At 45.2% G+C, this 27382-nt stretch overlaps 1 protein-coding gene across 3 annotated transcripts; it reads right to left on the bottom strand.

Annotated features, from left to right (window-relative positions):
* Positions 1 to 769: 769 nt before the first annotated feature.
* Positions 770 to 26672, bottom strand: arhgdig (Rho GDP dissociation inhibitor (GDI) gamma). Of its 3 annotated transcripts, none has more exons than XM_018757144.2 (6): positions 26301 to 26672; positions 13548 to 13730; positions 10611 to 10694; positions 5036 to 5112; positions 3304 to 3367; positions 770 to 2619 (listed from the first exon to the last, which is right to left on the bottom strand). In XM_018757144.2, the coding sequence occupies exons 2-6, from the start codon at positions 13723 to 13725 to the stop codon at positions 2414 to 2416; spliced, it is 609 nt and encodes a 202-aa protein (XP_018612660.1). In that variant the 5' UTR covers positions 13726 to 13730; positions 26301 to 26672; the 3' UTR covers positions 770 to 2413. The 3 variants fall into 3 exon arrangements, with proteins under 3 accessions (XP_018612660.1, XP_018612661.1, XP_029110077.1); XM_018757145.2 differs by lacking the exon at positions 26301 to 26672 and adding an exon at positions 22700 to 23012; XM_029254244.1 differs by lacking the exon at positions 26301 to 26672 and adding an exon at positions 19865 to 20384.
* Positions 26673 to 27382: the final 710 nt, after the last annotated feature.

Below are 27382 nucleotides of genomic sequence, written 5' to 3'. Positions count from 1 at the left end.
TTTCGTAAAGTAACATATGACTATTTTGCAGCTATTCAAGGAATTATACGTTACCAACATTTTAATGACATATCTTTGTATAATACAAAATAGGAAATATCAGCATTGTGTACTAAAATATTTAAATTAGCCAAAACCTGGCTTCCATACTACTTCTTTATGAGAACCACACCTTTCTTACATGCATGTTTCAGTAACAATGGTTTGCATAAATTAAATATATATATATATTTTTTGCAACTTGAAGCCCTCCACTGCTAGTGATGCACAGAAATGATCTGTTATCCATCCATTAAGAAAGTATTTTAATGGAACAGCTCAAGTGCACAGGTCCCTCACATAGCATAGTGTATTTGTTCCTTGAAATCACTTCTTTAGGCAAATTCCTGTTGTTAGGAGATCACAATAAAGTTATTTCTCATGGAAAAGAAATAATTGGTTTCCGCACAAAAATATGGTCTCTGATCGATCTTTTAATGTATTTTGTCTTTTCATCTTCGTGTGCCTTTTGCAGAGTTTCTCAATGTCTAGTGCACCTTTTAACATTTTAATGGGAAAATTCCTCAGTTTGCCTCACCGGTGTTTATGAAATAAAAAAGTACAGTTCACAGGATCACTGCCTATGTCTTTCACCCTGTTAAGAGCAATGCTGTTGGGTTGTTGTAAGGGTTTTTTGCTGTACGGGCCCCTGCCAGTATTTATATATAATTGATGTTCGCATTGCAAATAATAAAATAACAGCATTGGAGCTTAAGATTTATAAAGAGGGTTGTTTAATTGAAGCTTTATTAAAAGATACAAGATGCTTGGAAAAGTTTCACACTAAAGTTCAAGGACACAGTATTTATTTACCACAGTATCTGTGCAGAACATATTCCAGCACAAGAGAAAGCATATTTATAATATGCTACATAAAAATAAACACTTGACAGGACTGAGGAATCACAGTCTCCTTGTGCTGTTTTTAAATATTTCACCCATAATTACGGTAGAAAAAATTTTGGAAGGAAGTCGTCACGGTTCATGCAACACACTACACAACATCACCAGGACTAATGGAATGGTTTAATAAAATGGAATTTGGATGTATATCGACATCAACAATAACGAGCTTTTCAAAATATATCTCAGAAAAGGAATTCCTGTAAAATTGCTACAACACACCTTTTTCTTTTGTTATACTTTCCAAACAATTATGGAACACCAGTACACTACAGTTATCTGAATGGGACCCTCAAAACATATCCAGTACTTAAAAAAAATATTTTTTTGACCTTATGCAGTTTTGTGCAGCCACATCCAAAGGAAATAAGTTGAAGTTGTGTCCTATTGATGTCACTAGAAAGAGTGCAGAGCTTGCTAATATAACATAAAATATGACATGCATACAATACAGTACATTTCTTAATAGCATTCTTTTATTTGTCTCAAACAAAACACATTACTGACCACTCTGATACCTGTTGACCATGTTTGCAAAATCTGACATGTAACACCAAATGCCATCCAAAATGCAGCCTGTCATAGTTATAACTGATTATTAACCATTTTTTTTCCGAAAACAGCTCGTTTAAAAATCCTTGCAATCTGTCAGTCAATTAGCAGAGATCAAGCAAATTAAACCTTCAACGGTGCGCATAAACAATGTCGACATAGACATTCAAAGACAAAGTAGATTGGTTGTGGTGCATTTTATTTCTTACATATCACTTCTCTTCATATGACTTTTTTTAAATGATTTTTATTTTCTGAAAACGGCAATCCATTACTCAAATTACAGATTAAATCTCACAGGCAAAAAAGCATGTGGATGAAAGCTGCAGAAACAGAAAATCAGACAAGGGATGTGTCATTTCTAGAACCTTCTGGTTCAGCAGTTTATGACACTTGGGGACACCATGGAAACAAAAGGGGGTGTATTTGTACACACTTACTTTCACTTATACATTGCATTGTGAGCAGGGGCCTGATCCTCACCTATGCCAAACAGAGATTTCACAAATTCATATTCATACAGTGAATATATACAAGAACATTGGCCACTTGGTCTGCCTACATTCAAGCATGCCTGGAAATGGACTTACGCAGCAGTGAGAAAATACACACTAAACATGTTTGTATAGTAAGAGTTACAGCAAGGATTGAAAACACGAACCGACCTGAGGACGTACGTGCAAGAAAGTCCTTTAGCAAAATCTAATTTCTGTTCTCTCTGCTGGATTTGTTTCAGCTCCCCCCACCCCGCTCCCACCTGAAGGTAAGTCAGGTAAGTGCTCCGCTGTTTGTGATTTTTATTCCTGTATAAGCTGTATCCTGCCTTCCTCCCAGAGTCAACAGTAGCCTGACTGCCTGTCTGGACAGCTTTCACACGCATGCGACCTCGCGGGTGGGCCGCGTGGATCCCTGCCTCCCCCTACTCCGTGGAGTCCCAGTCCTTCTTGATCTGCAGGTTCCACTCCCAGTACAGGTGCTTAGTCTTGTCATCGTCTGTAAAGAGGGACTTGATGACATAGGTGGCTCGTGCTATCATGCCTTTGGGAGCCTCCTCCACAGGAGTCAGGAACTCGTGCTCCTCCGCCCGTGGCCCGTAGCTGCCCACCATGTACACGGCCTTGTCCACTGCATGAGACAACAGACAGGTGAGCTCCCATGAGCCTTTGCGCTGACCAGAAGCAGACAACATTTGAAGAAAAAAAGCACCAGTTCACATGACATACAATACATGGCACTTTTCATTTTGTTGTGTTTATGCAATCACACACACACACACACACACACATTTTCAGAACCGCTTGTCCCTGACGGGGTCACGGGGAACCGGAGCCTAACCCGGCAACACAGGGCGTAAGGCCGGAGGGGGAGGGGACACACCCAGGACGGGACGCCAGTCCGTCGCAAGGCACCCCAAGCGGGACTCGAACCCCAGACCCACCGGGCAGCAGGACCGTGGTCCAACCCACTGCGCCACCGCACCCCCCTTTATGCAATCAGTGAATGGAAATTAAAAACTAAAAGTGAATTAAAAAACAAATATGTGAAATGTATAAAACAGTGCATGAAAAAAAGGATGAAAATGGACGAGCATAAAAGGACCAGCATCCATATGTTGTTGCCAATGACCTCTGCGTACTTTACTGCATATCATCATCATAAAGGAGGTCACATCTAATGGCGTATCGATTCGTCTTCTGAAATTACGGACACTGGAATGAATTACAAATGATCACTCTGTCCCTGCTGAACTCATGCAGGCAGATCCTCCAGAAGTGCAGCGTGTTCCGGCGTCGGATGGGTTCGCCTCACCTTTTAGGCCTTTCCTATAAGTCTGATGCACATACTTCAGTCCAGACACAATGTCCCGGTTGACCTGTTTTAACCACATGAAAAGGGAGAAATAAAATTTCGTAGGATCAGGTTTATCAACTGTGTGACTTATGGTTGGTGTGGGGGGGGGGGGGTTGCATAGCAGCAAACCACCACCAGATGTCCTCTTAGCTCTGTTGCTCTTTATTATTTTCCTCACACACGTTGAAACACACCCTTTGAGATGCCCTCACACACCATGATACATATATTCATTTCATATTTTTGTTCATTCCTCCAAGCAAACCGTATTTATTAGTTACAAATTTACATCTCATTTCTACAACTGCACATTCTTGTCAACCAGGAGAAAAACCAGGGGGAAGATGTGAAAATCTACTCCTGCTCTTGCTGTAATGTGGTTTTACAATGTTTACAGTTATTTGGTCACGACTGTCCGAAGTCTCAAATTTCCAGTACTCCAAGGTCCATTAGGAATGCATATTTTCCTTTAAGTTATTTTTAGCGAATGGCTGTTAGCAGCTTGGGAAAACCATTATGTGTTTAGATACACATGTAACCGCACTGGCCTTTGGGACACGGCACGTGGGACAGGAAACTGTGTCTAGGTTCCATCAGTCAGTATTAAATGCCTCCACTCAGACATACAGCCACTTGGAAGATTTCAGATGTTTTCCCTCCAACTGATCTCCAGCTCCTAACTGACAAAATACACAGTCATTCACACCTTCGTCTGTTTCCAAGGGCTTTGCATAAGCATTTGCTGTAAATTCAATCGCAAACCCTCCGAGCTGATTCTCAGTGGCAAATATCACAGAAACAATCTTTCAGCATTGAAGCGCTAGACTGCACCAGTCAATACGTCATACCAGGTGCCCTGTTTTTCATTAACATATCCTCATTCTTCCTAATTTACTGAAGCTGGGGAAGGAACAGAGCGCCAATGTTGGCTTAAGGAAATGTCTTCTCTAAATCTCCTGCTCCTTGGCCTAAACCCAGTGTGGGACCCTCTGGATTTGGCAACTGGCAGGAATAGAATGCCACTTGTTATTCTACTGTCAATCTTGTGAATGGGAAAATTCGCCCACATAGTACCCTAAGCCACCAATGGTTAGTTTAGCCAAACGATGCCTGGTAAATGACATTAACTTTTCGGCTCATCATTGTTCGTGTCTTTTCCCCCATAAAGTTTCCACAAGACCCCTTTTCCTGCAGTCGGGGGATAACATGCCAGTCATCCACTCCAAAACTTCAAAAGCGCCAAAGAAAAACACCCCGGTTTTCCTTTGAATTTAATGCGCTCCAGAAAAATCAGTTCACTTCACTTGAGCTTTTCTCTATGCAGCACTCTTCTCACCAGAGAAACATAGAATGCTGAACACAGTTACAGGGAATTATCTGGTGTTACAGGGTATGACAAGCATAAACAGTTATGGTTAACTATTAGGGTAAACCAGCTGACAGCTGAAGAGAGGAAAACAAAAAACTCCCAACTGCAAAGGAAGGGAGAAAAATAAACCTGTGAGTCTTTGAGTACCAGTGGCTGCTCACCCAACCTGGTCATAATAAATCAGTCAGCTCTACATAACAGTAGCAACAAATGTCCTGCAATAAATAGGAATAATTGACTAACAAACAATCACATCTTTCTGAGACTGGATGCGGACTAATCTTTTTCGGGGACACAGTTCCTGGTACCTCGTCTGCTCACCTTGAAGTGTATCTTTACCCGGTAGTCCACCCCTTCCTTCAGGACAAAGACTTTCTTCTTGAGAGCCTCAAGGCTTTCTGCAAAATGCGAAGCAGAGACACTATAAACCCAGAGCACCAAACTTTCTGTGGGAATGTGCCATTGTCTTGGTGTGAATGTTTGAGGATTTGATGTATGCTCCACTACCTTGAGGTTTAAAAGTACACTTTGTTCACCCAAATTACATTGATTTGTACAGATTTTTTTATTACAATACATTGTTGCAAATGATTAAAAGTTAGCTGAAACAAGCAATTAACAGAATATTGGCAAAAGGGCAACTTTTTCATTACGTTTGTAATTAGAAATACATTACCTAAACGCAAGCACATCTTCCAACATTTATATTACTAACATTGCAAGAGCCACATCAATTAGAGTCGCACACTTTCGACCAAGAAGTTGCAAGTTTAAACCCCACCTCCTGTTAGAGTACCCTTAATCACGGAACTTACCCTGAATTTTTCCTGCATAAATTGGTAAATAATTGTAGGTACATTAACATTGTAAGCTGGAGGAAAGCATCAGCGAAATGAGTAAATGTCAAAATGTGTGTGTACTATAATATTCAAGATGTTCTAGTTAAATCTGCTTAGTTTTTCAAACTGTGTGAAATGTGTTGTGATCCATGTTTAGAAATGCCAATGATATGCATAACATTCATGTAAAAAATAAAAAATTAAATAAATAAATCAGCGTCTAAAAATATCAAGATCATTCTGAGCTTCTCGGAAAGTTTAAGGAAATAACTGCTTCATTGCGGGATTGTTTTAACGCCCTTTGTTCGTCTGCAGAATGAACATGCACTTCTGAATCTGCACAGCCCAGATTCTTTAAGATCAAATTTCAAATTATGCTTTTTCCACTTACTGTCACATGCTTTAGCTGATTGTTAGAAAGCATTTATCAGGAAACAGAAAGAGACTTTGACTGAAAGTGTGCAGAGCTTGTAAACAGAGTAAAGAGACAGGGAAATGGTTTCACAACTACTAGTCACAGGATCCAATGGCAGAAGAAACAGGAAGTCGGAGGGGGCTGATAATGGGAACCACAAAGATCTGCTAATAGAACCTTTTTTACGCTGTGTCACACGGTTCGTGGTGAACTGAGTGCAGCACATGGGGCGAACCTGAGACCAACTGGGTCGGAGAACTGATGCTGCAGTACCATGGCGCGCACAACGTGTTAACCTTTTCATGGTGGTACCCCTGCACTTGTGTGCGCTTTGCTTTGAACGAAGCAAGCACGGATCACACACACAGCTAAGCCTCTCTGGGGATGTCTCCGGATCATTCTGCACGCCCCCGCGAGGCAGCTCGCTTCCAGGGAAGGGGGTCCACTTCAAAGGGAGATCAGAGCTTTGCTGTTTGCCTTTGCTAATGCAATTCTGTGTTGGAGGAAAGTGGACTCAGCGTTCAAACACCGATGCGGTGCCATGAACGTGTTTATTTAACTGCAGAACACCACCTGAAAACGGCTGGGGGCAGAGACCAAAGCTTGCACACGCACACACCAACACATATAAAAAAGTGGAAAGATGAGCAAGAGGATGATCTGTCAAGAATTTGGAGAACTCTGCCAATATGCAGCAGATGGCCCACCAGGAGGAGAAGTGCCAGCTCATCTGGAGAGGTTAAGCCTCCTGTAAATCAGTGCATGAGCACGTCAGGTGAACATGGCAAACGTTCGTAGGATAAGGAATGGTTGAGCATTTATCTCACACTGTGCAACAAGTCATGTCAGAAAAATAAGCAATGACTCATAATGACCGTTTCTGGTCAAGGCACATAATATTCCCATGGCCATCGACAGGGATTTTGGTGCCCCAAGGAAAGACTCAGCCTGGCGCCCCATAGACTTATATCTATAAATTAAAATGGTACACATGCATATATGCACAGACACATATATACACGTAGATACTAACACTCAAAAGTTTGGAATCACCCAGAAATTCATGTTTTTAAAGAACTGATACTTTTATCAAGGCAACATTAAATTGCTTAGAAATATAACCAAGACATCATTACTGGAAAATAGTATTATGGATGGATGAGTCTAAGTCTGAGGTGATTGGATCAAGGAGGAGAACATAGGTGAAACATAGGATGAAATGAAATGATGCTGAAAGAGTGCTTAATCCCTTCTGTCAAGCATGGCAGAGGAATTCTGATGGTATGGGGTTGCTTTGATGCTGGTAATGTGGCAGATTTACACAGAGTGGAAGGAATAAAGAACCAGAAAGGTTACCACTATTTCACAGCATCATGCCATCATCCCCTGTGGCCAGTTTGATTGGTGAAAATTTCATCATGCAGCACGACATCAATCCAAAGCACACGACCAAGTTATGCAAAACCTATTTGGTGAAGAAACGTGAAGTCGGAGTACTGTCTTTGACTGACTGACCGACAAAATAGAGGATTCTTTGATGAATGTAAAGTGTGATGCATGGAAGAGTTATATGAAATAAAAATAATGTTATGATATTGTCAATGTATTGGCTATCATTTTTTATCAATTTAATACTACCTTGGTAAATAAAGGTATCAATTTCTATGAAAAACATGAACATTTCTGGGTGATTCCAGAGTTTTGAATGCTAGTCTATATATGAAAAAAACATTTTTATTTTAGACACATACAGATCATAAAAAAGGGAAAACAAGTTGTAAATTTATAAATATTTATAACACGTGTGTGAACATTATGATGTACATGAAAACACTACAAATTAATGCCTTAGCAACTGAAAGCTTAAGACTTAACACTGAAGTTTAAGAGAACAAATATGCATATTTTCTGCTTAGATGAAAAGCAAACATATAATGTTTGTTTAATATATAAGGCAGATCTTCAATTTTTCAATAAAAGCTTCCTTAATATTAAGTAACTTCAAAATAAAAAAATGTAAGATTTCCAACTTATCTTTCAATTTCAAATGCACATGAAAACGTAAAATGGCTTGAAAGCTGAAGTCGATGGGGAAGAAGTGTTATGCAAGAAACAACTGTGGTGTAGCGCATTTTAGATTTGAGGATCAGCAAATGACCTGTACTGTTGGTTTGGTCATGGGTCATAGATGCTGAGTTTATGAAAAGCCTTGAGTCTTGGATTTGAGAACATGTGTGACCCCGTCTCACTTGCAGTACGCCTTAAAAGCAGTATCTCCTATGCTTGGAATCTGTTGTAACTGGCATTAAAAGATAATCCTGGGATTATCTTGTGGCTTTAAGAAAGTATGGTGCCAGATTTCATGTTAACAGGCACTGCCATGTACTGTAGAGTCGCTAGCCTGCAGTCACTGCTGGTAAATCCGTCCCTAAACCACAGAGTAGAACTATATATCTGCAAGAAGGAAGAAGAGCATCGCTTCACTTAACGGAAAGACCCACTGTCACTTAGGGCACCATTTATAATGGAATTGAACTAATAATGCACAAGGGCAAAGATGTTCCAAGAAGAGAGAAGGAGCTCCTCAGATCAAAGATCTTCAAGAATGGAAAACATTGTTTGGATTCAGCATTGTGTGGTCAGTGTCTTGCACACATTACCCAGCGCTAAAAAAAATTAGCAAATCCACAGACTACCATAACTTGAACCCAGACCGGGCAAGAGACCCAGTAGACAATTTTAATGCATCAAATCATTTCTGAAGATTTCAGAACCTAAAAATAAATTCTAACAGAATTCTTATTAAAAAGGAAAAAAAAAAAAAAAGAGTTGTAGTACCAAAGTCATAACATTAAATAACAAAGTCTTGAACTGAAAAAGCATTTTAGTCCAACACAACTGTTCCCAACACAACTGCTTGTCTTGACTTTGCAAAACACTAACGTTCAATATAGTCTTTATGTAAAAAAAGACAGACATATATCACACCCTTGTTTCCTAAATCTAATGAGATCATTTTAAGTTGACGAGTTAAAGAAGACAGAATTTGTACCTAAAAATTACACGGGATATATGAAAATCTTGAGTTCAGAGTAGAACCGAATGCATTTCATACCACATGCATTTAGATGCAGGACCTAACTTGAGATAATTTAAGATATAATTTTTTCATATGTAAGCTAGAGAGGCCTGGAATAAACCTTGTCTTTGGGCAACGTGCTGGTGGTTCATAAACTTTGCATCAGTACTTGTAACCTCCAATAAGACATTTACTCTATGACTAATTGACACGGACAGAAAGCACTTAACGCTGGTCATTTAAAAGTCCTTCAGTTAAAACCCAGTTGTAACACTGGGTATCTGAGAGCGGCGTAGTCTGCAACAAGACGAAAGCACAAAATTCAGAGTGCACTGGTGATCACGTGCAAAGAGGTTCCCGGTTTGAATTTCCTTTAAGCTGAAGTCTTTGAACCGGTTCAGAAATGTACGCGATTTTCAGCGGTTGTGCAAACTTCCATCTTGCTTCGTGTTGCCCTGCCCAGGCAATACCAGGATTTGACATTTAGCGCCAGCGGCCAACACGCTACAGGAGTCGGTCGTGCGCAATTCCTGCGGAAGCTGACGGCTCAAACAGCGAGTCCCTCACGGTTTTGTGTTCGGTCAAATGGAGAAACGGATCATACCCTCAAAAGGGCTGAATCTGACACATCCGCTTGCAAATGCGCTTGTCTCAGAGTACAGTCGACATTTTTAGACAAACGCGCCGATCGCACCGTGTCGGATTTCCACGTGTTCCACGTGTTGCCGCTTGCCTCGCAGACAATAAAGAGAGCCTGAAGAATCTTTGCCCCAGGAGCAGAAGGCAGCAGTTTGCTGCTGGTGCAGATGAGAGGTGTGGTTGTGCTGTTTAACCCTTGGGAGCAATATTGAAACCAAACTGCTGCAGTGACATTAAAAAAAATATGAAACTGGGTACTGCGTGGAAACAAGAATTCTATGTTGCGCGTATCTCGAATGTTTAGGAAGGAATGAGAATTTTGAAAGATAAAATGGTAACTCCTGAACCATCCTCAGCTTCTGCCTGGGTGAAAAGCGACAAAGCAGAGCGTTTGTCCCAAATATCTGTCTCCATATCTTCGTGTTCGCTGGTCCTCTAAGTCCTCGGAGAGGATGACATCATCCCTATTGATGCACGGGCGGACTCATTAGGATGTGACACGGGTGTGCGGGTCGCAGTCGCCGGGCGAACGGGGCGGCCCCTGGCAGCACAGCTGAGCAAAAAACAAATACGCATTCCCTGTGAAAAGGGAAAGAATGCCTGCCTTTTACTATGGGCTCCATTCAGGCCTCAGAGCGGTCATTCGAGAGTACTTTCTGTTAGTATGCGGCCCGCTCGTTCTGCTCATGACAGCCAACGTGGCTTGGGGAAAGTCATTAATCTTTTCTGCCCTTTTCGAATCCAAGTGTTACGACCCCATTAAAGAGGGCTTGGGGAGCTAGGAAGATAGACACTACCGGGTGGGGAGAAGAGAAAAAAAAAGAGAAAAAAAAAAAAACAGGCGGTGTGGTAGTTGGAAGGGCAACAAAGGTTAGAACAACAGGGAGAAAAGGCTACGAGGAGGGCAATAAAAGGTGAGGTCACCTGTGAGGTCCATGGTGATTGGTCCAGGTGCCGCGTCACATATAAGGGTCAGCCGCGTGACCTGCACGTTGGGGATGGTGGGATCTGCAGCGAAACAAAGGTAATGAGGAATCAGCTGGTGGTCCCATCCTCAGAACACAGGGGGTGCCTGGTATACGACAGGGTTCTGTTCTAAATCCTCCAACGTGAGCCATAAAGACACGTGCGCGATTAAAATGCATGAACGCTACCCTGTAAAATATGACAATTCTCATAAATTATTCATGTTAAAATAACACTAACAGAATAATAAGAGAACAGGGTATTACATTTCCTTGCCGCGCTACTGTCTTCGCCTTCATTTCTAAGTCCGTCTTTTGTCTTTTTCTTTTCAGCACCGCCGGAACGGTCGCTTTCTCACGTGCTAGCCATTTTAAATTAAAAGTAACTTGAAAGGAATCATAAGTGAAGAGTGCTGCGAATACAATACTGCTAGATACCCAAACACCGACTGGGACCTAAAAAATAAATACAGCTGTGTAGCCAGACGATAATAACGTGCAACAGGTGGAGCAGTAGCCATTAGATGGTACAACCAAACACGGGGACTTGAAAACAATATAATAAGGTTAATGGGATGGCTGTCACAAGTCTGGGTGGTTGTAAGTCACATATGTTGTAACTTGAGTACTCCCTGTAAATGAAAAACCTGTTTGAACGCGCACGTGATATTCCGGGGCCCCAACACGTGGCGAACCCATCAAGAGGGTAAACGGTAGGGCAGTGATGCAAGGGCCACGGTGTCATGCGACCATCCCGAGGATCTTTCGGGCAGGAAACGCCGGAAGTTGGAAACAGTGCCGGCAGCTGCAGGAAAGGTACATTTGTCTGGGGCAAGTCGGGACGTGCTGGGCCACGAGCCATCGGTCAGGGAAGCCTTCCCTCCACTACCTATCGATCACAACCATTCAGTTGCTGTCGACTCACCCGCACAAATCCGAACGAGAACCCGCGTAGCCTTGCACATTAATTGCGAGATTCAGAGCAATTCGGTCAAGCAAAACCTGTCATTCCTCCATTTACCCCCACGAGGTAAAAGAGGAACGACCGACTTCCCGTTGATGTCACCGAGACCGAGGTCTCGATCGACTCTTTTCCCCCACAAATAGTCTGTATTTGTATGTGGAACATCCAGCTGCTAGGTTTTTTCTTTTTATTTATGCACGACTGTTTAACGGACATCTAAAACGATGCCGTCCCCAGAGTTTCAGCACGCCTCGCTAAGCCTTTCCAGATAAGAATCGGTGTTATTGCGCATTCTGCATGTAAAGTGGCGCATGTGATGACTTGTTCGGCAGGCAGGACAAGCTGAATTCCATTCCAAAGTGAACACCACGCAGATTCCTCGTTGTCTTGTAGCCGGTACGGTTTTCGCACAGCACGGTGTTGGAAGATCGCACTGGAAGCGGTCACGTCAAGGTAGGCGTCATCAAAAAAAAAAAATGCTATCAAAACTGACACGGAGGGTCCATAAAATTGAAAACACAGCTGACTTTCTGGGCCGTTCCGGGGGGGGAGATTAATCAGATTCATTATCGCAATAGCCATTCCCGCTACTTAAGTGCTTCATCCGCACTTTCAAGCAACCCTGTATAAAACACAGCCATATCGCTGCAGCGCACTGTGGTCCGCCACACTTTAACGCTACACTTGCATCTTAAAATTGCCCCGCAGCACTTTCGGTCTGAAACCTATCAAAGGGACCATTTCAATAGCTTGCGCAAAAGACCTTATTCAGATTTCCTGTTCAAATTTCTTGTGTTATGGGACACGATGATGGAGCGACTTCAGTGGCAATTCCACAGGAAGCAAGAATGGCAATTTAAGTTTCCTTCATGGTGCGGTGTTCTTCTGAACTGACCTGTGGTACGTGATTCGTCGATCCCTGGTCATGCTCCTTGGCTCAAATGGCAGCTTGAGCTCATTTCACTTTGCTTTTGAGTTCTGGGATGAGGGCTGCGTTGCTTAGGGGAAACACGTTAGGTGAAGCCCCACACGAGGTCAGAAATTGGTCAAGGGGAGCAATTCACGCAGACAGCGGAAACTGATCCTTTAAAAGCAGCAAGAGATCTCAAGATGCCAGTCTCATCTGTCACGGCTGCCATAAAGGATTAATAAAGACATACCCAATTTCTAATGGTAATGAGGCAAATGAACCATGCCCTGTTTCTCTGATTCTTTAACTACATTTTCACTTTACAAGTGCTTGTATAATTACAGCTGAGAACTCATGATCATTTCTTGCGCTCTGAGCCAATGAAGAGGAACAATTATAATATGCCAAGCGGGCGGGACGGTAGCACAGCGAGTAGCGCTGCTGTCTCTCTTGTATCTCACAGTGCCTGGGTGGTGCGAGAGGACATGAGTTCAATCCCTGCTCGGTCTGTGCGGAGTCTCCATGTTCTCCCCGTGTCTGTGTGGATTTCCTCCGGGTGCTCTGGTCTCCTCCCACAGTGCAAAGACATGCTGTTCAGGTTCCCCTATAGTATGTGAGTGACAGAGAGAGTGTGTTCCACTGATGTATGGATGAGTGACCCAGTGTAAGTAGTGTATCTACCAGTGTTAAGTGACCATGGTGAATAAGGTGTGTGGGCTGGGAACACTACATAGAGTTTGTTGGAAGTCCCTTTGGAGAAAAGTGTCTGCTACATAAATAAAACGCAAATGTAAATGACTCTGTGGTTAAGGAACAGGGCTTGACACCGTAAGGCTGCAGGTTCAAGGCCCAGGAATGGTTTGTCCTGCTGTATGCTGGAAAAAGACACTGAGCCCAAATCATTTCTGCAGTTCACTCAGATGTATACATGGTGTTGAAAGGACTTAAGACTTAAAATACATAGGAAAACATCAATGAAGGAGAACTGCTGAAGTGATACATAAAACGATGCACAAACTCACCGTTGACCACAGGTGCACAGCCCAGAAGGGCCTGCTTGTACTTGTTCAGGCTCTCATCATCCTTGTCCAGGTCTTGTATCTCCTGCAGGGACTTCTGCGCTGGTGGCTGGTAGTTCAGGTCGGTCTCATCATCATCTTCTTCAGCCCCCACGTGCTTCTGAGCCTCTTTGTCAGCCATGATGTCTGAGATGACGACACAACGCAATGTGAGCAGGCAGCTCGTTCGCCCCTTCATCCCTCGAGCGGGGGACTCGATCTCAACATCCGATTAAATGTCCATATGAATAACTGGCACAGCCTGACATTAACAGTTGTCTTCTTGTCTAAAATAGTTAATTTGTTTAAATGTCCCTAGCTGGACAGGTATAACTCCTCATATTTCTGTCTGACGGACAATAAATCGACGCAGAACGATTATCAAAATTATAAAGATCCCGTGTGACATCACTAACTGCATCATCTGCGTTCTTGTTTTGAAACCGTTTTCCTGTTAAAGAGTGCCAAATTTCTCAAAAATAAAGCAAAATAGATCCAATACACTACTATTTTGGGTGATATCTTTTTTTCTGGTGCCTTTTTGGAGGTGTTCTTTACACATAATGCTCTGGATGCCTCGCTTCGATTACAATTTACAAGGATATTAAAAACCTAGATATTTACTTATTTTTGTCATTGCAGCATGTTCCAAAATTGGACAGTTGCAAAATTTGATGCAGCAGGTAAAATGTGCTTTTCCTGAGCATAACCAAACAAAAAATTAATGCTGGGTTTTGCGTGGGTGGCACTAGAGGACAAGTGCACGCTATCATCTAAGCTGCTTTAGATAAAATCATCGGATGAACCACTATATAATAATAAACTCAAAAGAAATGAAATAACAAAAAAAAAAAAAAAGAACTGGTGAAATGTGTCAATGCAGCTCATAGAGCTGAGCTGTCAGTAAAGGGCAAAAACGAAACGCTTTGCCTGTCCTCCAACCTCACTTCACACAGGATATGACTGGAGCTTCATCTACAGGCTCGTGAAGAAATTAAAACGAGACGGCTCGGTACAAGACATCCCGAGCGATGCCATTTCCTCTGCAGTTAGTGCTTCAAACCCACCGGGCAGCCAAACACAACAGCAATTACTTGCGCAATCCCGGCCGCCATCAGTTTTGATATACCGTGAACCACGGAGCCATTTCTGGCAGTGCCGGCCAACATCTGCGTACCATCGCGCGAACCGGTCCGCAGTCGTTCCGACGGCCCTTTCTGAGATGTTGTGCCGAGGCTTCCGGGCAGAACAGGAACAATTAATTTGTCCAATTAATTAAATAAGCAAGCAACGGTGCTGCACTCGGGAGACGTTGCTCGTTACCGCACCCAGGACCCACTTGAGCGGTCAATCGCCTGGAGGGGAGCAGAGACAAGATATCGCTGCGGCCGGGTGACACGCGACCCTTTTGCAACGCTAACCTTATTTACGGCATGCCCTTCACGGCCAGGCGGAACATGGCTGCAGCGACATTCGTCTCCCTTAGCGGAAGGATCTCGCTTATCGCCGTGGGACTCGGCCACCGAAATACAAAGCCAAATCCATAATGGATCCTACATCTGGAAGTCGATAAAGGCTTATAAAAGCCCATTTAATGCGATCATTGACCTCGTTTTCGCGATTTCCCCAAAAGGTCAGATGCATGACATGCGCGAGGAATCTGGAGGCTTTGCATTCAGTCCCGCCATTTAGGACCGAAACCTCGGTTAAAAAAAAAAAAAAAAAAAAAACACCCATCAGACTTCAGACATCGGTTCCACTTATTGCTTCACAGACTCATATTCATTGCATGTCACTTTTCACGTGGCCATCTGCCAGGCGCGGCCTTTTAGACAAGCTAGCGAGGCGTCATGACGGCTCTCAAATGAAAGGGATTACTGTTCTTTCTCTTGTCTTCGCACCGTAACGTTTAAACCGGTTTTAATATCGACGCTTTCGATCCAGCTACAGAACGGGGTTTATGGAAATGTCCGATGGGGGGGGGGGAGTACAAGGGAAAAAACAAAAAAACAAAAAAAAAAAGAAGACTTAAAAGAGTCCATCTAAAATTGAAATAACCAGAACCCTTCTTCCAGCTGAACTAACTATTTTTAAAAATTGCAAGTATTGAATGACTCAAAAATCTTTTATCAAAATATTTACACCTGGGATATGAAATATTTATGACTGCCGAAGCAGCGGCTGGGCAGGGGGCCTCTTCGTGAATCATTCGCCTCACGAAGTACATCGGTGTTTCCATCCCTAATCGCAGACTGGACCATGCGGACAACCCACGCCGCCCGGCCTCCTCCTGGGGGGGGGCCGATGGCATCACCTCCCAGGGGGCCGCCGGACCGCACGCAAAAACACGGGCCAAACGGGGACGGGGATTCTTTGATTAAGCACACAGAGCAAGACGATGAAGCCAACGACAGCACAACTTCTGGGTTCATAGAATAATACAGTAAATATCCTTTAAAACGGGAACCGATCCATGCGGACCACGATTGGTGTGAATTTCAGCCGTGCACTTATGCGGTGACTAAAGCAATAACAGGTCTATAATGCGGCACGCTGTCATCTCATCCACATCGCCCCCGTCCACTCACTCAGCGGCAGTGGGCACGTTATTCCCAAAATTAATCGGCAAGGCTGCACTGCAGCATCGGAGAAGGAACGGCCAGTTATAGCTAAACAAGCATCCCGAATGGCGAATTCGGAATTATGAAGCGCGTGGCTGGGGAAGAAAGAAGACCTCGTAGCGTTGCAGCTGAGGCTTCGGAAAAAGAGGAAACGTGAGGCTCGTTTCAAGTTTTGCGAAAACGATCGGACCGAAAGCGTTTCCCTGGTGCACGAGCACCGCTTTAGGGAAGCAGAGCGGTGCAGCGGCGTCACGATGTGCTGTCGCCAAACCAGGTCTTGACATAGAACCGATCCTGACGGTTAGGACACTTCGATCTATAGGCAGTAACTGATGGAGACGATCCACAAATGGAAAGAACCACGCATCCAGGTGAGAGTCGGGCTGCGGCGCCGGAGATTTTCATTGCTAGGAAAGTATTAGTTGAGGTTGTCCCTTTACATCGCAACTAGGGCCCTTTTCTTGTACCTTAGAGAAACAATACATCTGAATATCCAAACTGCACTGGCAAAACAGACGAATATTAACAGCAATATCAGTGATGATAATAATAACCTGCTCTGTGACGGCAAACTGCCAGGCCAGAAGCGCGTCTACCTTAATCATAAGGGAGGATGCAAAGCTGATCGACACGAACTCTTCTGCTCGCACCTTCGCACAAAGGGTTGTACTCATTAAACGAAGCATTGACTGAAGAATTGATGCTCCTTGTCGGGAGGGGTTTACGGGAGCAAAGCTCTTCTCCAGAACATCAACTTGCTGCTCCTTTTGTGCAAGGATTTCCCCCCCCCCCACAATGCCAAATAAGTTTCAGGTTTATGCAGGTTATCTTCAGTACCTAGCTCATTGGTGGAGACGAGCAGCTGCAACAGTTGCCTTGAATTTACATTATGAAAAAGTAATTACTTCTCAATTGTCATATTAATTATCATTCCTGCTAGGAGACTTTCTTACAAGGGTTATGCTTGCCATTAGCGCTTGGCCACTCCAAAGTGGGCTATAATCGTCCCGGTTCGTTAACGAAAGGGCCGACTTGTGGGGTGGAATTCGGCTCGCCTGTCTCTGGTCTCTCGCATTCTTAAGCAGCGGGGTGGTACAGTAGTTAAGGAACTGGAATTCAAGTTCCAAGCAGATCACTCACAAGTGACTTGACGGGAATGACTTCAGTATAATTAAACTCCAGCCGCACGAAGTTGCAAATTTGACGTGGTGGAACAAACTCCCTCTGCCCCTCAGAGCTGCAAAATCCCTCCCATCATTCAATAAAGGTCTCAAACGTGTCTTTCAGAGCCACTTCTCTCCTGATAGTTACATAAATGAGTATAACACCACCTGCTATGATTATGACTATGTATTTGCTTGTTGAATCTCACTTCTATAGGCAGCTACTTGAGGGATATGAACCAGCAACACGGTGGCATGAGACGCACAAGCTGTGTGTTCATAATCCCGGGTCTGTTTCTAAAGCTCTTCATGTGTCGTTGAAGCACCTTTGCACACTCTGAGTTGGTGCTCGCTTTGGAAAAAAAGCACTTGGCAAAAAAAAAAAATGAATGTCAAATTCAGTGTAAGGTCTAGGTACCTCAAAGCAAAGACACTGCCCTTCTAAAAGGAAACGAGGTTCAGCGTAACCATTTTCAGAGGTTTTTACGGCCAGTGGTGGCTAGATAATGAAACTGATCTGGAATCGGTTGCCGGGAGGGCCTCCTCCCGCTAACCTCCTTTGCTTTATGGCTTGGTGATTTATATGATTTATCTATACGGAATACAAAGCAGCCCACCTCCTCTGGGAGGCACACACAACTTAAACCTCCGGTAATGACGTTCCGAAAGCCCTCGGTCAAGTGCCGCCATGGTAAAGGTGAAGGGACGGCGTCTCCCAGGACTTAAGGCCACGAGGGAAAATTATTCATTTAGATTAAAAAAGACAGCAGTAAACAAAACTCCTCAAAGTACATTATTTATGGGGCTCTGCTCTCCGGTGGGTCTGGGGTTCGAGTCCCGCTTGGGGTGCCTTGCGGCGGACTGGCGTCCCGTCCTGGGTGTGTCCCTTCTCCCTCCAGCCTTACGCCCTGTGTTGCCGGGTTAGGCTCTGGTTCGCCGTGACCCCACTCGGGACAAGAAGTTTCAGACAGTGTGTGTGTGTGTGTGTGTGTGTGTGTGTACATACATAAATTTATGATTCAACAAACTGAGCTCCACAGGGAATTCAACCTTTTTATCTATTGTGAATGTTGCGTGCGGCCGGTTGCTGCGCACCGTCAGTCAGAATGGAAAATGTGGTCGGCACAAGCCCCCAGTTCAAGCTGCTCACTTAACATATCAAAGCACGGCAAAAGTCCCAGACTGTAGCGGGGACTTGAGAATCGGCAGAATTATTCAGAACCGCTCTTGTTTCATCGGTCCTTTGGACCGTCAAGAGAAAGGTCTGTTCGTGCCACAGCCCTGCCAACTGCAGCACAATTACTTTAGGAAATAAAGGGCTCTACGGTGTTGTGCCAAAAATCTCTACTGAAACTGCATAAAAGACATGCTGTAACTTTTGGGTTCCCTCACCCTCTTGCCAGCAAAACACATCTGCACTTGCGATGGCTCAGACGGCACTGCTCCAGGGAAGATGCCTTCCCATGATGCATTGCATCTTACCTGGAGCACTATACTCTTGGAGCACGATGCCTAAATATTTTTTTTTTTTTTTAAAAATGAGTGCCTATGGGAACAGGCATCACTTCTGGAGTTACAGCAGATACACTGCACAAGAGCATGGGTTTTCACTTTGAAGGTGTAACCGTGGATACGCTGCCGATGTACATGTTTTCAGAGCCTAGCACACGCCATCACCCGCTGACTCAATCATCAGCCATGCATTCATCTTTCGCGTGCCTGCAGTTTCATGTGAGGAAACCACCAATATATGATTTATATTTGGGAAGTAACTGCCTTGGCTCATCAGTACTTGCACTCCAGCAGCACCCTGAGGTCCTAACAAACCTTACACACCCTATCATTCCAGTCCTCATCCATTCGTTCTGTTGCCCAGCAAACGATCTGAGCCAGAGCAACATGCCAATGTTACAAAACATAAGGGAAGGCATGGAAAAATGAATAAGCTCGACTGTCAGGAAGTGATCAAACGAGTAGAGAAAATCCATCCCTGTTCAGCAATCGCAGGGTTAAGACCCCTGGCAGTTTGCACCAGGATTTCCCCAAAAGTGCCTGCCCTCGATTTGACAGCGTCACTCATCAGTGAGGAGCAGAAGGAGCATCGGCTCATCTCCTTGCATCTCCTTTTGCCTCCACGCCTACCCCGCAGCAGATGCGGGTGCACCGGCAGATCGGAATGAGGCAGGAGAGAGGATGCGGAGCGCAACAGGGACGTTGGATCGCAGCCCGTCGACCCGCTCGACCACCGCAGGGTGTTCAGGCTGTAAATGTCTCATTAGTCCAAGCAAAGCCTCATGTCATACGTAGAAAAACTGTAGTAAGATCACATGCGTTCCGTTAAGCATGTGCTGTAGTGTCACCGCGGGGCTTTAGAAATAGGGTATACAGACATATGCAAATAAAAATGTACGAAAGCATCAAAATCAGATTTGCCCCCATGCAGCTGGTTAAACCCCCCCCCCCCCCTCCCAAGCAGCGATAAATGTGGATTCCTCACCTCGGTAGCACACTGTCAACCAGAGCAGCTCGAGAAGCTGGCCGCCCAGCTCGCACACGTCCAAGCCTAACATCGTGCCGGGTCTGCGTCCGGACGGGTTCGCGGTTTCGGCGCAAACGCGTGGAGGCGAAGGCTTCCCGGCGGCCGCAGAAGCGAGAGCTAGTAATGTAAATGGGATGTGAATCGGGGGCGTCCCACGGCTCCTGCCTCCGAAGCAGCGCCGAGGCGAAGCCGTGGGGGGAAGGGCCGGCACCGGCGCAGCAGAGCAGAGGGCTGCGACCCAGCTGGACCGGCGATCCGTACCGCGGCGGGGGATAGCCGGGCTCCTTCGGCAGCGGTCGGGCCGTGATGCGAGAGCAGGGTCACTGTCTGCAGACGCTATCGATTCCACGCACACGCTTGCGCACGCACACACACCCCTCTACCCTCCACCCCCCCCAAACCCCCACCTCAGCCAAGCGCAGTCCCATCACTCATTAGCTGGGAGACTGCGATGATCTCATCCTTTTCTTTCTACCTCTCGTCTCTCTCATCCACCCGCCCCCCCCCTTCTCTCTCTCTCTCTCTCTCTCTCGCTCTCTTACTCGCTCGCTCTCTCCAGCAGCGCCCACAGCAGCGTGCTCCAGAATATAAAAAGGATCTTCCCGTCCTACTGCAGATGGGATCAGTCACGCTACAGCCCTGCCCCGCCTACAGATTTGTCACAAAGGGGTTCTCCCGTGTTGAGGTGCATGTGAGGGGCCTACCAATCTGAGCACCCCCCCCCCCCCCCCATTGTGTCTCTCTCCCCCTACCGCCACCCCACCCATCCCTGAAGGAAGCCTTCAGCAGCCCCCTATGGGCTATCGTGTCTCACTCGCACTCGCAGTTGAGGCAGGAAGCGAAGAGCTCGCTGCAACGTGCTTCGATTCCACATTCGCTGTACGCGCCCGTCCGCCTCGCGCCTCAAGTCCCCCCACGTCCACGCGCCGGGGCCCAATTGCCCGTAACTTACGTATTGACTTTTGCCCAAAGGGGAAAAGGGCTCGTCGATGGGCTCGTTGTCACCCGTGACTCGAAAACGTGTTGTGCGCGTAGCTCAAACTCATCTCAAGCGCTGGATTTCGCACCCCATACTGCATTTTTATTTCATTCTCCGAAGGTCAAACAGAGAACCAGCGCAGAATGACCTCCCCTTGTGCATCACTTAATAGCATCTTGCACTCTTCATCAAGCACGGAAGCCACCCTCACCACCCACCCCGCGCCGTTTCTACGGTTGAGGAAGGTGCGAAGAAAGGTCAGCTGGGAAACGCCAACAGACACTTATATGTGCAGATTAGAGTCTGGGGGTCTGGGGGAGCGTGGGTGGGTGCGGGAGGGAGATGCTGGTGGCTGTAACCGTGCACAAGTGAGTGAGCATGACATCATCGGCAGCCCCGCGCAGCTCCTCATGCAAACGTGGTCCCGCATGCAAATCTCCATAGCAACGGACATCTCCTGCACCTGAGCCTCCGACTCTCACCTGGATGCGCGCCCCTCTGCGGCCGGACACGCGGTTCGTTTCCACCAACAGTTACAACACACAGACGGCCGCATGTGAGGTCAGCAATAGGAAAACAGACATATTTGACTAATATATTAAGTGGATATACCGTATGACGGCAAGGCGTGCAAGCAAGAGGCAACACATATTTGCGCGCGCACTTTTTTTTGCGCAGCCGATTCGGGTTGTTCATCAGACTTTACGACTTCCCTCGACCACGACTCCAAGTTTGTCGCCAAGGGAAAGATTAGCGCTTATTTTTTAATTATCTAGATAATAATTTCAATAATATTTCCCCTTAATTAGTAGGGCACCAGACAACCTTCGGCTGTAATCTGTGAGCACCGAGGGCTAAAACTGGGCCGAAATCACTGCGTTTGTCTCATTCTAAAGCCGTGTATGATTTTAAGCGTGCGGTTTAAAGCTGCACTTCGTTGTCGTTGTAAAGGGAACAGAGAATTTCACAAAGGAACGTGCGAAGAGCGCCACTGCGCTGAAAATAATGTCTATCGAGCCTGAAACAACATCCACTTCAGGGCACGTTTCTCTTGTGCGAGGGAAGGCGTTCCGTGTATTTTTCTAGAACATTCCCTAACGTGCAGCATTTCTCGACCAGCCCAATCAGAGCCGCGTCTTACTGAAGAAACGCGCCAAACGAGATCCGGGAAAAGCGACCACGTACTTTTACCGGATGGCTACAAAAGCAGCAGAAGTCAGGTTGGCGGAACAAACCCCGTAAAACACTTGTCATTTGTACGAAGGACATACCGTTAAGACAGCCACGCTAAACATAATGGGTTAAAATTTAAAGCATTCACACATAAAGTACAAGTATTGCTCTCAATACACAACTCTGCAAGATCATATACAGTCAAAAGAGTTTTGTTGCCAGTCAATTCTTTATTATTATTAATTTATTTATTTTCCACCCCAATGTTATGTTTGTACACCAATAAATATACAGTTATCAACAACTTTACACAACATGGTAATTTTTACTCTATCGGTTAATTTTTACTGTTACGTGACGTATCTAAACACTCCGCTAACTGCTGTGCAGGCTCAAAAATATCATTTACACGCAATTAAGTTCTATTTATTAAATCATTTCACAAACTGGTTTGAGACAAAGCAAGTCCACGGAAGGCGAAGGAGTCAGCTGACAGGATGCGCACAGATCGGGTCCCCAAATTTAACCGCGGAGCTTAGCGAAAAACAGGGTGGCGGGCCACGTCGGAGCCGAAACGCCACCGCAACCTACAGGAAGTGCCGCCAGATATGGCAGGAAGATTTTCATAGGGCGGAACTCACCGGAACTCGCCCAAGGCCACTGGCGTCAGATGGGCCGTTAACTCGATTATCGAAGTGGCATGGAGCGTGTCTGCTTCTGAAAGGCCTTTGGTGGGAAAAAAATGTAACTTTACAGCACCGGCACAGCACTGCAGAAGCATGAAATCAATGTCGCCTTGTGTTCCTCCAGTTTCACTTCCCTATCCCCGTTCCTCTTTCGGGAAGTCGGCTCGACGACCTGCACGCGGAGTCAAACGCGTCCCGTGGCGACGGGAAAGTCGCTCCCGTCGATACCTCGCGACCCCGTTCCAAAGCTGCACCGCTCATAAATGTTGCTTCCTCCTTTCGCCACCCTGACATCTATACCAACGGCTCCCGACACGCCTCGAACGCAACGGAGGTCTGTCCGTGCGCACGAGCTTAAGGCAGCGCGCACCTGGACAAACGCAACAAAATCAAGGCGCGATTTAAATCCGCGCCGTCCGACAGCACGGCGGAACCGCTGTGAGAATAAATATAGAGAAAGCCACTGGCCTCGTACAATAAATGTACTTTCCCCTGAACGCAGACACAAAAGAGATTTACGCGCCTTTCGTTCGCGGCACGCTAGGCCGCCCGTCGTCGATGCTCATCGGTCACTTAGTCGTCTGCTGCCGTCTAAATATTTCAAGCTATATTGAGTTTTCGGTCTGCTGATCTGGGCTGTTTTCACTTTCCTTTTTTTCCACTGTCTTTGTTGTCTCTCCACGAAGCGAGGGTAAAGGCCGAAACATCCTATTTTCTAGCTTCCCCGTTTCGCCGAACATCGCGGGCCCGCCGCGCCGACGCCATCCCGAGACGCGGTTGCACACCGGTGCTTGCAGAGGAAGAGCGCTAACGTATTTTAACGCGAACCACGCGGTTCATGAGCCATCCCCCGGACGTATTTTTTACATCGTGCGTTTTTGGAACGCGAAGCACACGTGGACGCAAGAGCTTGTTCTCAGAGGTATCAAAGGGATGCCGGGAGTCGCACGGCGTGTGCTGCTAAGGGGTAGGACTCGCCAAGCATCGGATGCCAAGCGCCCACCGGACAGCTTTGATCACCGCGCTTCTGAAAACAGCGCTTGCGATGTGCTTCGGGGACGGCGGAGCAACAAGGTCAGCGCTGCAAACGGGAAATGCAATGCATCCTGGGAAAATGCAGCGCAAGTCAGCAGCTTCACTGGGCCTCTTTGCAAACTGTGGTAACAGTCGCTAAACTAAGCCACGCAAAGTGAATTCGCACAGGCTGCATCTCATATCAGGGCTTGTCTTTTGGATAACTTATCATATTTACGATGATTTTAAAGGCATGAGCACACACACACACACACACACACACACACACACACACAGAGCAATGCAGTTGTTTCTCACATCCTGTGTAAAGGGTATGGAAACCGCTGCTGCCGATGTTTTGCAAGAGCTGTTGTTCTCGAACCATGCGAGCCACCTTTCCGTATACGGCAATTCTCACACCTCTTGGACCCTTCGGAAGATTTTTATTTTTTTTTTTTTACCCTTACCGCTTTTGCATTCTCTACAGCACACCTACTGAACATGCCTTACCCTCAGAACTAATTTCTCCACTGCTGACCAAGAACGTTCTTGCCTCAATAAAATCCAACCGCTACCTAATGCTAATAAGCATTACTGTTACAACCCTATAATGTTATTCATTATTCTCATGAATAATGTATTCTCATTAATAATATAGCAAAATCAATATTTCATTACGTGCAATTTGCTCCCTTTTAAACTCTTTCCCGTATTTTGCTGGGGAAAAGTTAGCCTCAAAACTGCGGTGAGATAAACCCCGGTGTAACCGACAGGCAAACGGCATCTCGTCAAAATCATCCAATTTCAGGCCTTTCGAAGTAGTTCTTGAAGGAGGACGATCACCTGCAGGCCGTGTTCAGAGCGATACCATAAAAGGAGTGCGGAAAGGCCTACTTCCTGCACACGGAAAAATGCTGCCGCAGCAACTTCTAATTGAACATGTCACATACGCAGCCTACAATCACTTGTCCCAAGCAGGGGGGGGGTCGCAGCAAATCGGAGCCTAAACCGGCAACACAGGGGGTAAGGCTAGAGGGGACACACCCAGGATGGGATGCCAGTCCATCACAAAGCACTGCAGGCAGGACTCGAACCCAAGACCTGCCACACATCGGGCCCCAGCCAAACCCACAGCGCCACCGCACCCCCCTGATCGAAGATGTTATACATTATGTTCCTTATTTATACTATCAACACCAGTTTTAAAGGCAGGCGACGGATAACTAAAAAGATTAAAAGTTATTCTGCGTGTATTAGGAAGCCTCTAAATTTCTCATAACTCACCACTTCCTGTATGAGGTTATTATCTGAAATATGGCCACATACAGTAAAGAAAGCAAAAGTACCTTTCTACAGTTACACAAGTGAAGACAAATATATCAACTGGAGGCAAAATGAAAGGCACATGAATCCCCCCCCCCAAGTGCTCAAGAACTTTTTTTAAATGAAATTTTTCCTGAAATTGTATTAAACCTAGTAAATGCTGCGCTGCAAAAGCATGAAAATCCAGATGACGAAGCTTCCACAGGTAACTGCAGAAGGATGCAAAAATGTTCATTTACAGTTGGGTGTTATGGCTTCATATCAGTCACTCTGGAAATCAGTGCCTTTATTTATATTTAAGATGTGTCAGATTGTCGAATTGTGTGAACAATTGTCGATTGTGTGAACGTATTCTCCGTCTCCCAGGTTACACACGCCTGAACAAGAAGATCAGATTGACTTCACGAGCCCAAGAGGAACTGCACACCTTCAGCATTATAAAGCAAGTGTCATGTATTACATGTTAAAAATGATAACCTTTTAAAAACTCAGCAGCTAAAGTGATCATTTTTTAAAGTGGGGTGTACTTTTAAAGCTGTAAATGTATAGTTCCCCCCTCCCAAAAGAAAAAGTGCTTTGAGTTAATGTACATATTCTGTGCACAAGAAAGTTGTACTTCTAACCCTGCAGGAAAACTGCGCACTAAAACAGCAACTTTTAATACCTTTAATCTGTTTTTTCTTTTTTTTTCTTTTTTTTTTTTTTATATTGAGAATCAAGAAGAGAGGCGCTGAAAAAACAAGGTGCCCGTGAAATATTGTTCCACTCTTGATTCAACAGAAATATATTATAATTATATGAGCCTGGTACATCATCATATCATAGGGAGGTTCTTGTATTTCCGCACAAGGAGTCTCTGGCTGGTAGAAGTCAGAGTGAATTTCATTTTCACCACATTGTAAGCAGAAAAAGGTTAAAAAAAAAATGTACAAAATATCCATGTATCACCTTCAAATAAGATAAAATACCTGCAGGATCTTGTCCCATAAAGTACTGTATGATGTCACACTGCACTGGGAGCTTCATCAAACTGAAACTGCACAAACTTTAAGTTTTCAAACTTTTCTAAACTTTTGCATAAAAAAATCAAATTTTTTTGCGCCTCAAATTGTGCCGATGTCCCCTGAACTGATGTGTGACCCGGAGCTAAATTTTAAATCCACGCATTTCGCCAAAAAATACTAAAGATGAAGGCAGAGAGAGCAACTGGAAGACTCACCTCTCGAAGTCGGAGCAAACAGTGCGCGGCGGTGCGACCTTCGGGGACGCGCCACACGGGGACGCGCCGCACGGGAGCGCGCGCGGCGGAGGGGGTGCGCAGTAGAAATCGAAACCCATAAGGACCGGGGTCCCTAAACTGCCAAAGAGCCCCTTTTCCCTTCGCAAACTTCCTGATATTACTACAACAGTACAGTATGGAAAGTTTTGTCCATACCATCAAGTCCTAATATCGCACATCTCTTCAGCGCTCGTTGTGTCGCTCACTGTGTGTGAGAAGAAGAGCTCTATGAAAATGAATTAAATTGAACTGAATTCATTACGTTACGTTACGAGTTACACATCGCACCGGAGAAGTACCGCATTTATCACCACAGCTTGACACTGTGCTGTTTATATTGTTAATATGCTTGTTGTGTCATTTTTAGCTAAGGTGAAAACACAAACTAAAATTAAAAGGGGAAGTTCGATTTGAATAGTTCCGTTGTTACCACTTTTTAACACCATTTAAGGCGATTCACTGCAACGGCAACGTGCGTTTACCTCGTTGACTCTGGCGCCCCCTAGCGGCGGAAGTTATAGTGCCGTGGAAGCGGGGTGAGGCGCGTCTGTACATCGCGCGCAGAGGCGGGTAAAAGTTGAGAAAAGTTGAGCAGGAGACCTTCGAACCGAACACCTCGGCTAGTTAACACACGAAACGTATTGAGAAATACCACGGGGGCGCCCCACCCCACATTATCCAAAATGTATATTCTCATTTCGAGTATAATTCACACCACACATCCTTTACTATTCGGGCCCCAGCAGTACAGCTTGTGATTGAGTGTCTAAGTCAAGTTCCTACCCCCCCTGTTCGTGGGATAACTGTCTTTTTATTACAGTAACTCTCAGGCACTCAGTCATGTCAACAACAACGTAATAATAATAATAATAATAATAATAATAATAAGTTGCATTAATGATGTAGACTGTACACGTATGTAGTGTTAGAAAGGAATTTTAGCCATGGGGAAAATCGCAAGTCTTATGTATTTGTTTCTTCGCCCTGCCTGCTGTGTCGCTGCGTGGGGAGACTCTCTATTA

Source organism: Scleropages formosus, chromosome 8 (assembly GCF_900964775.1).
Source record: "Scleropages formosus chromosome 8, fSclFor1.1, whole genome shotgun sequence".
Taxonomy (NCBI): domain Eukaryota; kingdom Metazoa; phylum Chordata; class Actinopteri; order Osteoglossiformes; family Osteoglossidae; genus Scleropages; species Scleropages formosus.
The sequence above is the reverse complement of the archived record's forward strand: the minus strand, read 5'-3'. Positions and strand labels throughout refer to the sequence as shown.

Bases quoted from the DNA above. Each gene is read 5' to 3' on its own strand.
- arhgdig (XM_029254244.1), bottom strand. From the start codon at position 19,937: ATGTTAGGCTTGGACGTGTGCGAGCTGGGCGGCCAGCTTCTCGAGCTG. The intron at 10,695-13,547 runs GTGAGTTTGTGC...GTTTCGCTGCAG, and splicing joins CTGTGCACCTGTGGTCAACG to ATCCCACCATCCCCAACGTG. The intron at 5,113-10,610 runs GTGACCTCACCT...CGCATTTTGCAG, and splicing joins AATCACCATGGACCTCACAG to AAAGCCTTGAGGCTCTCAAG.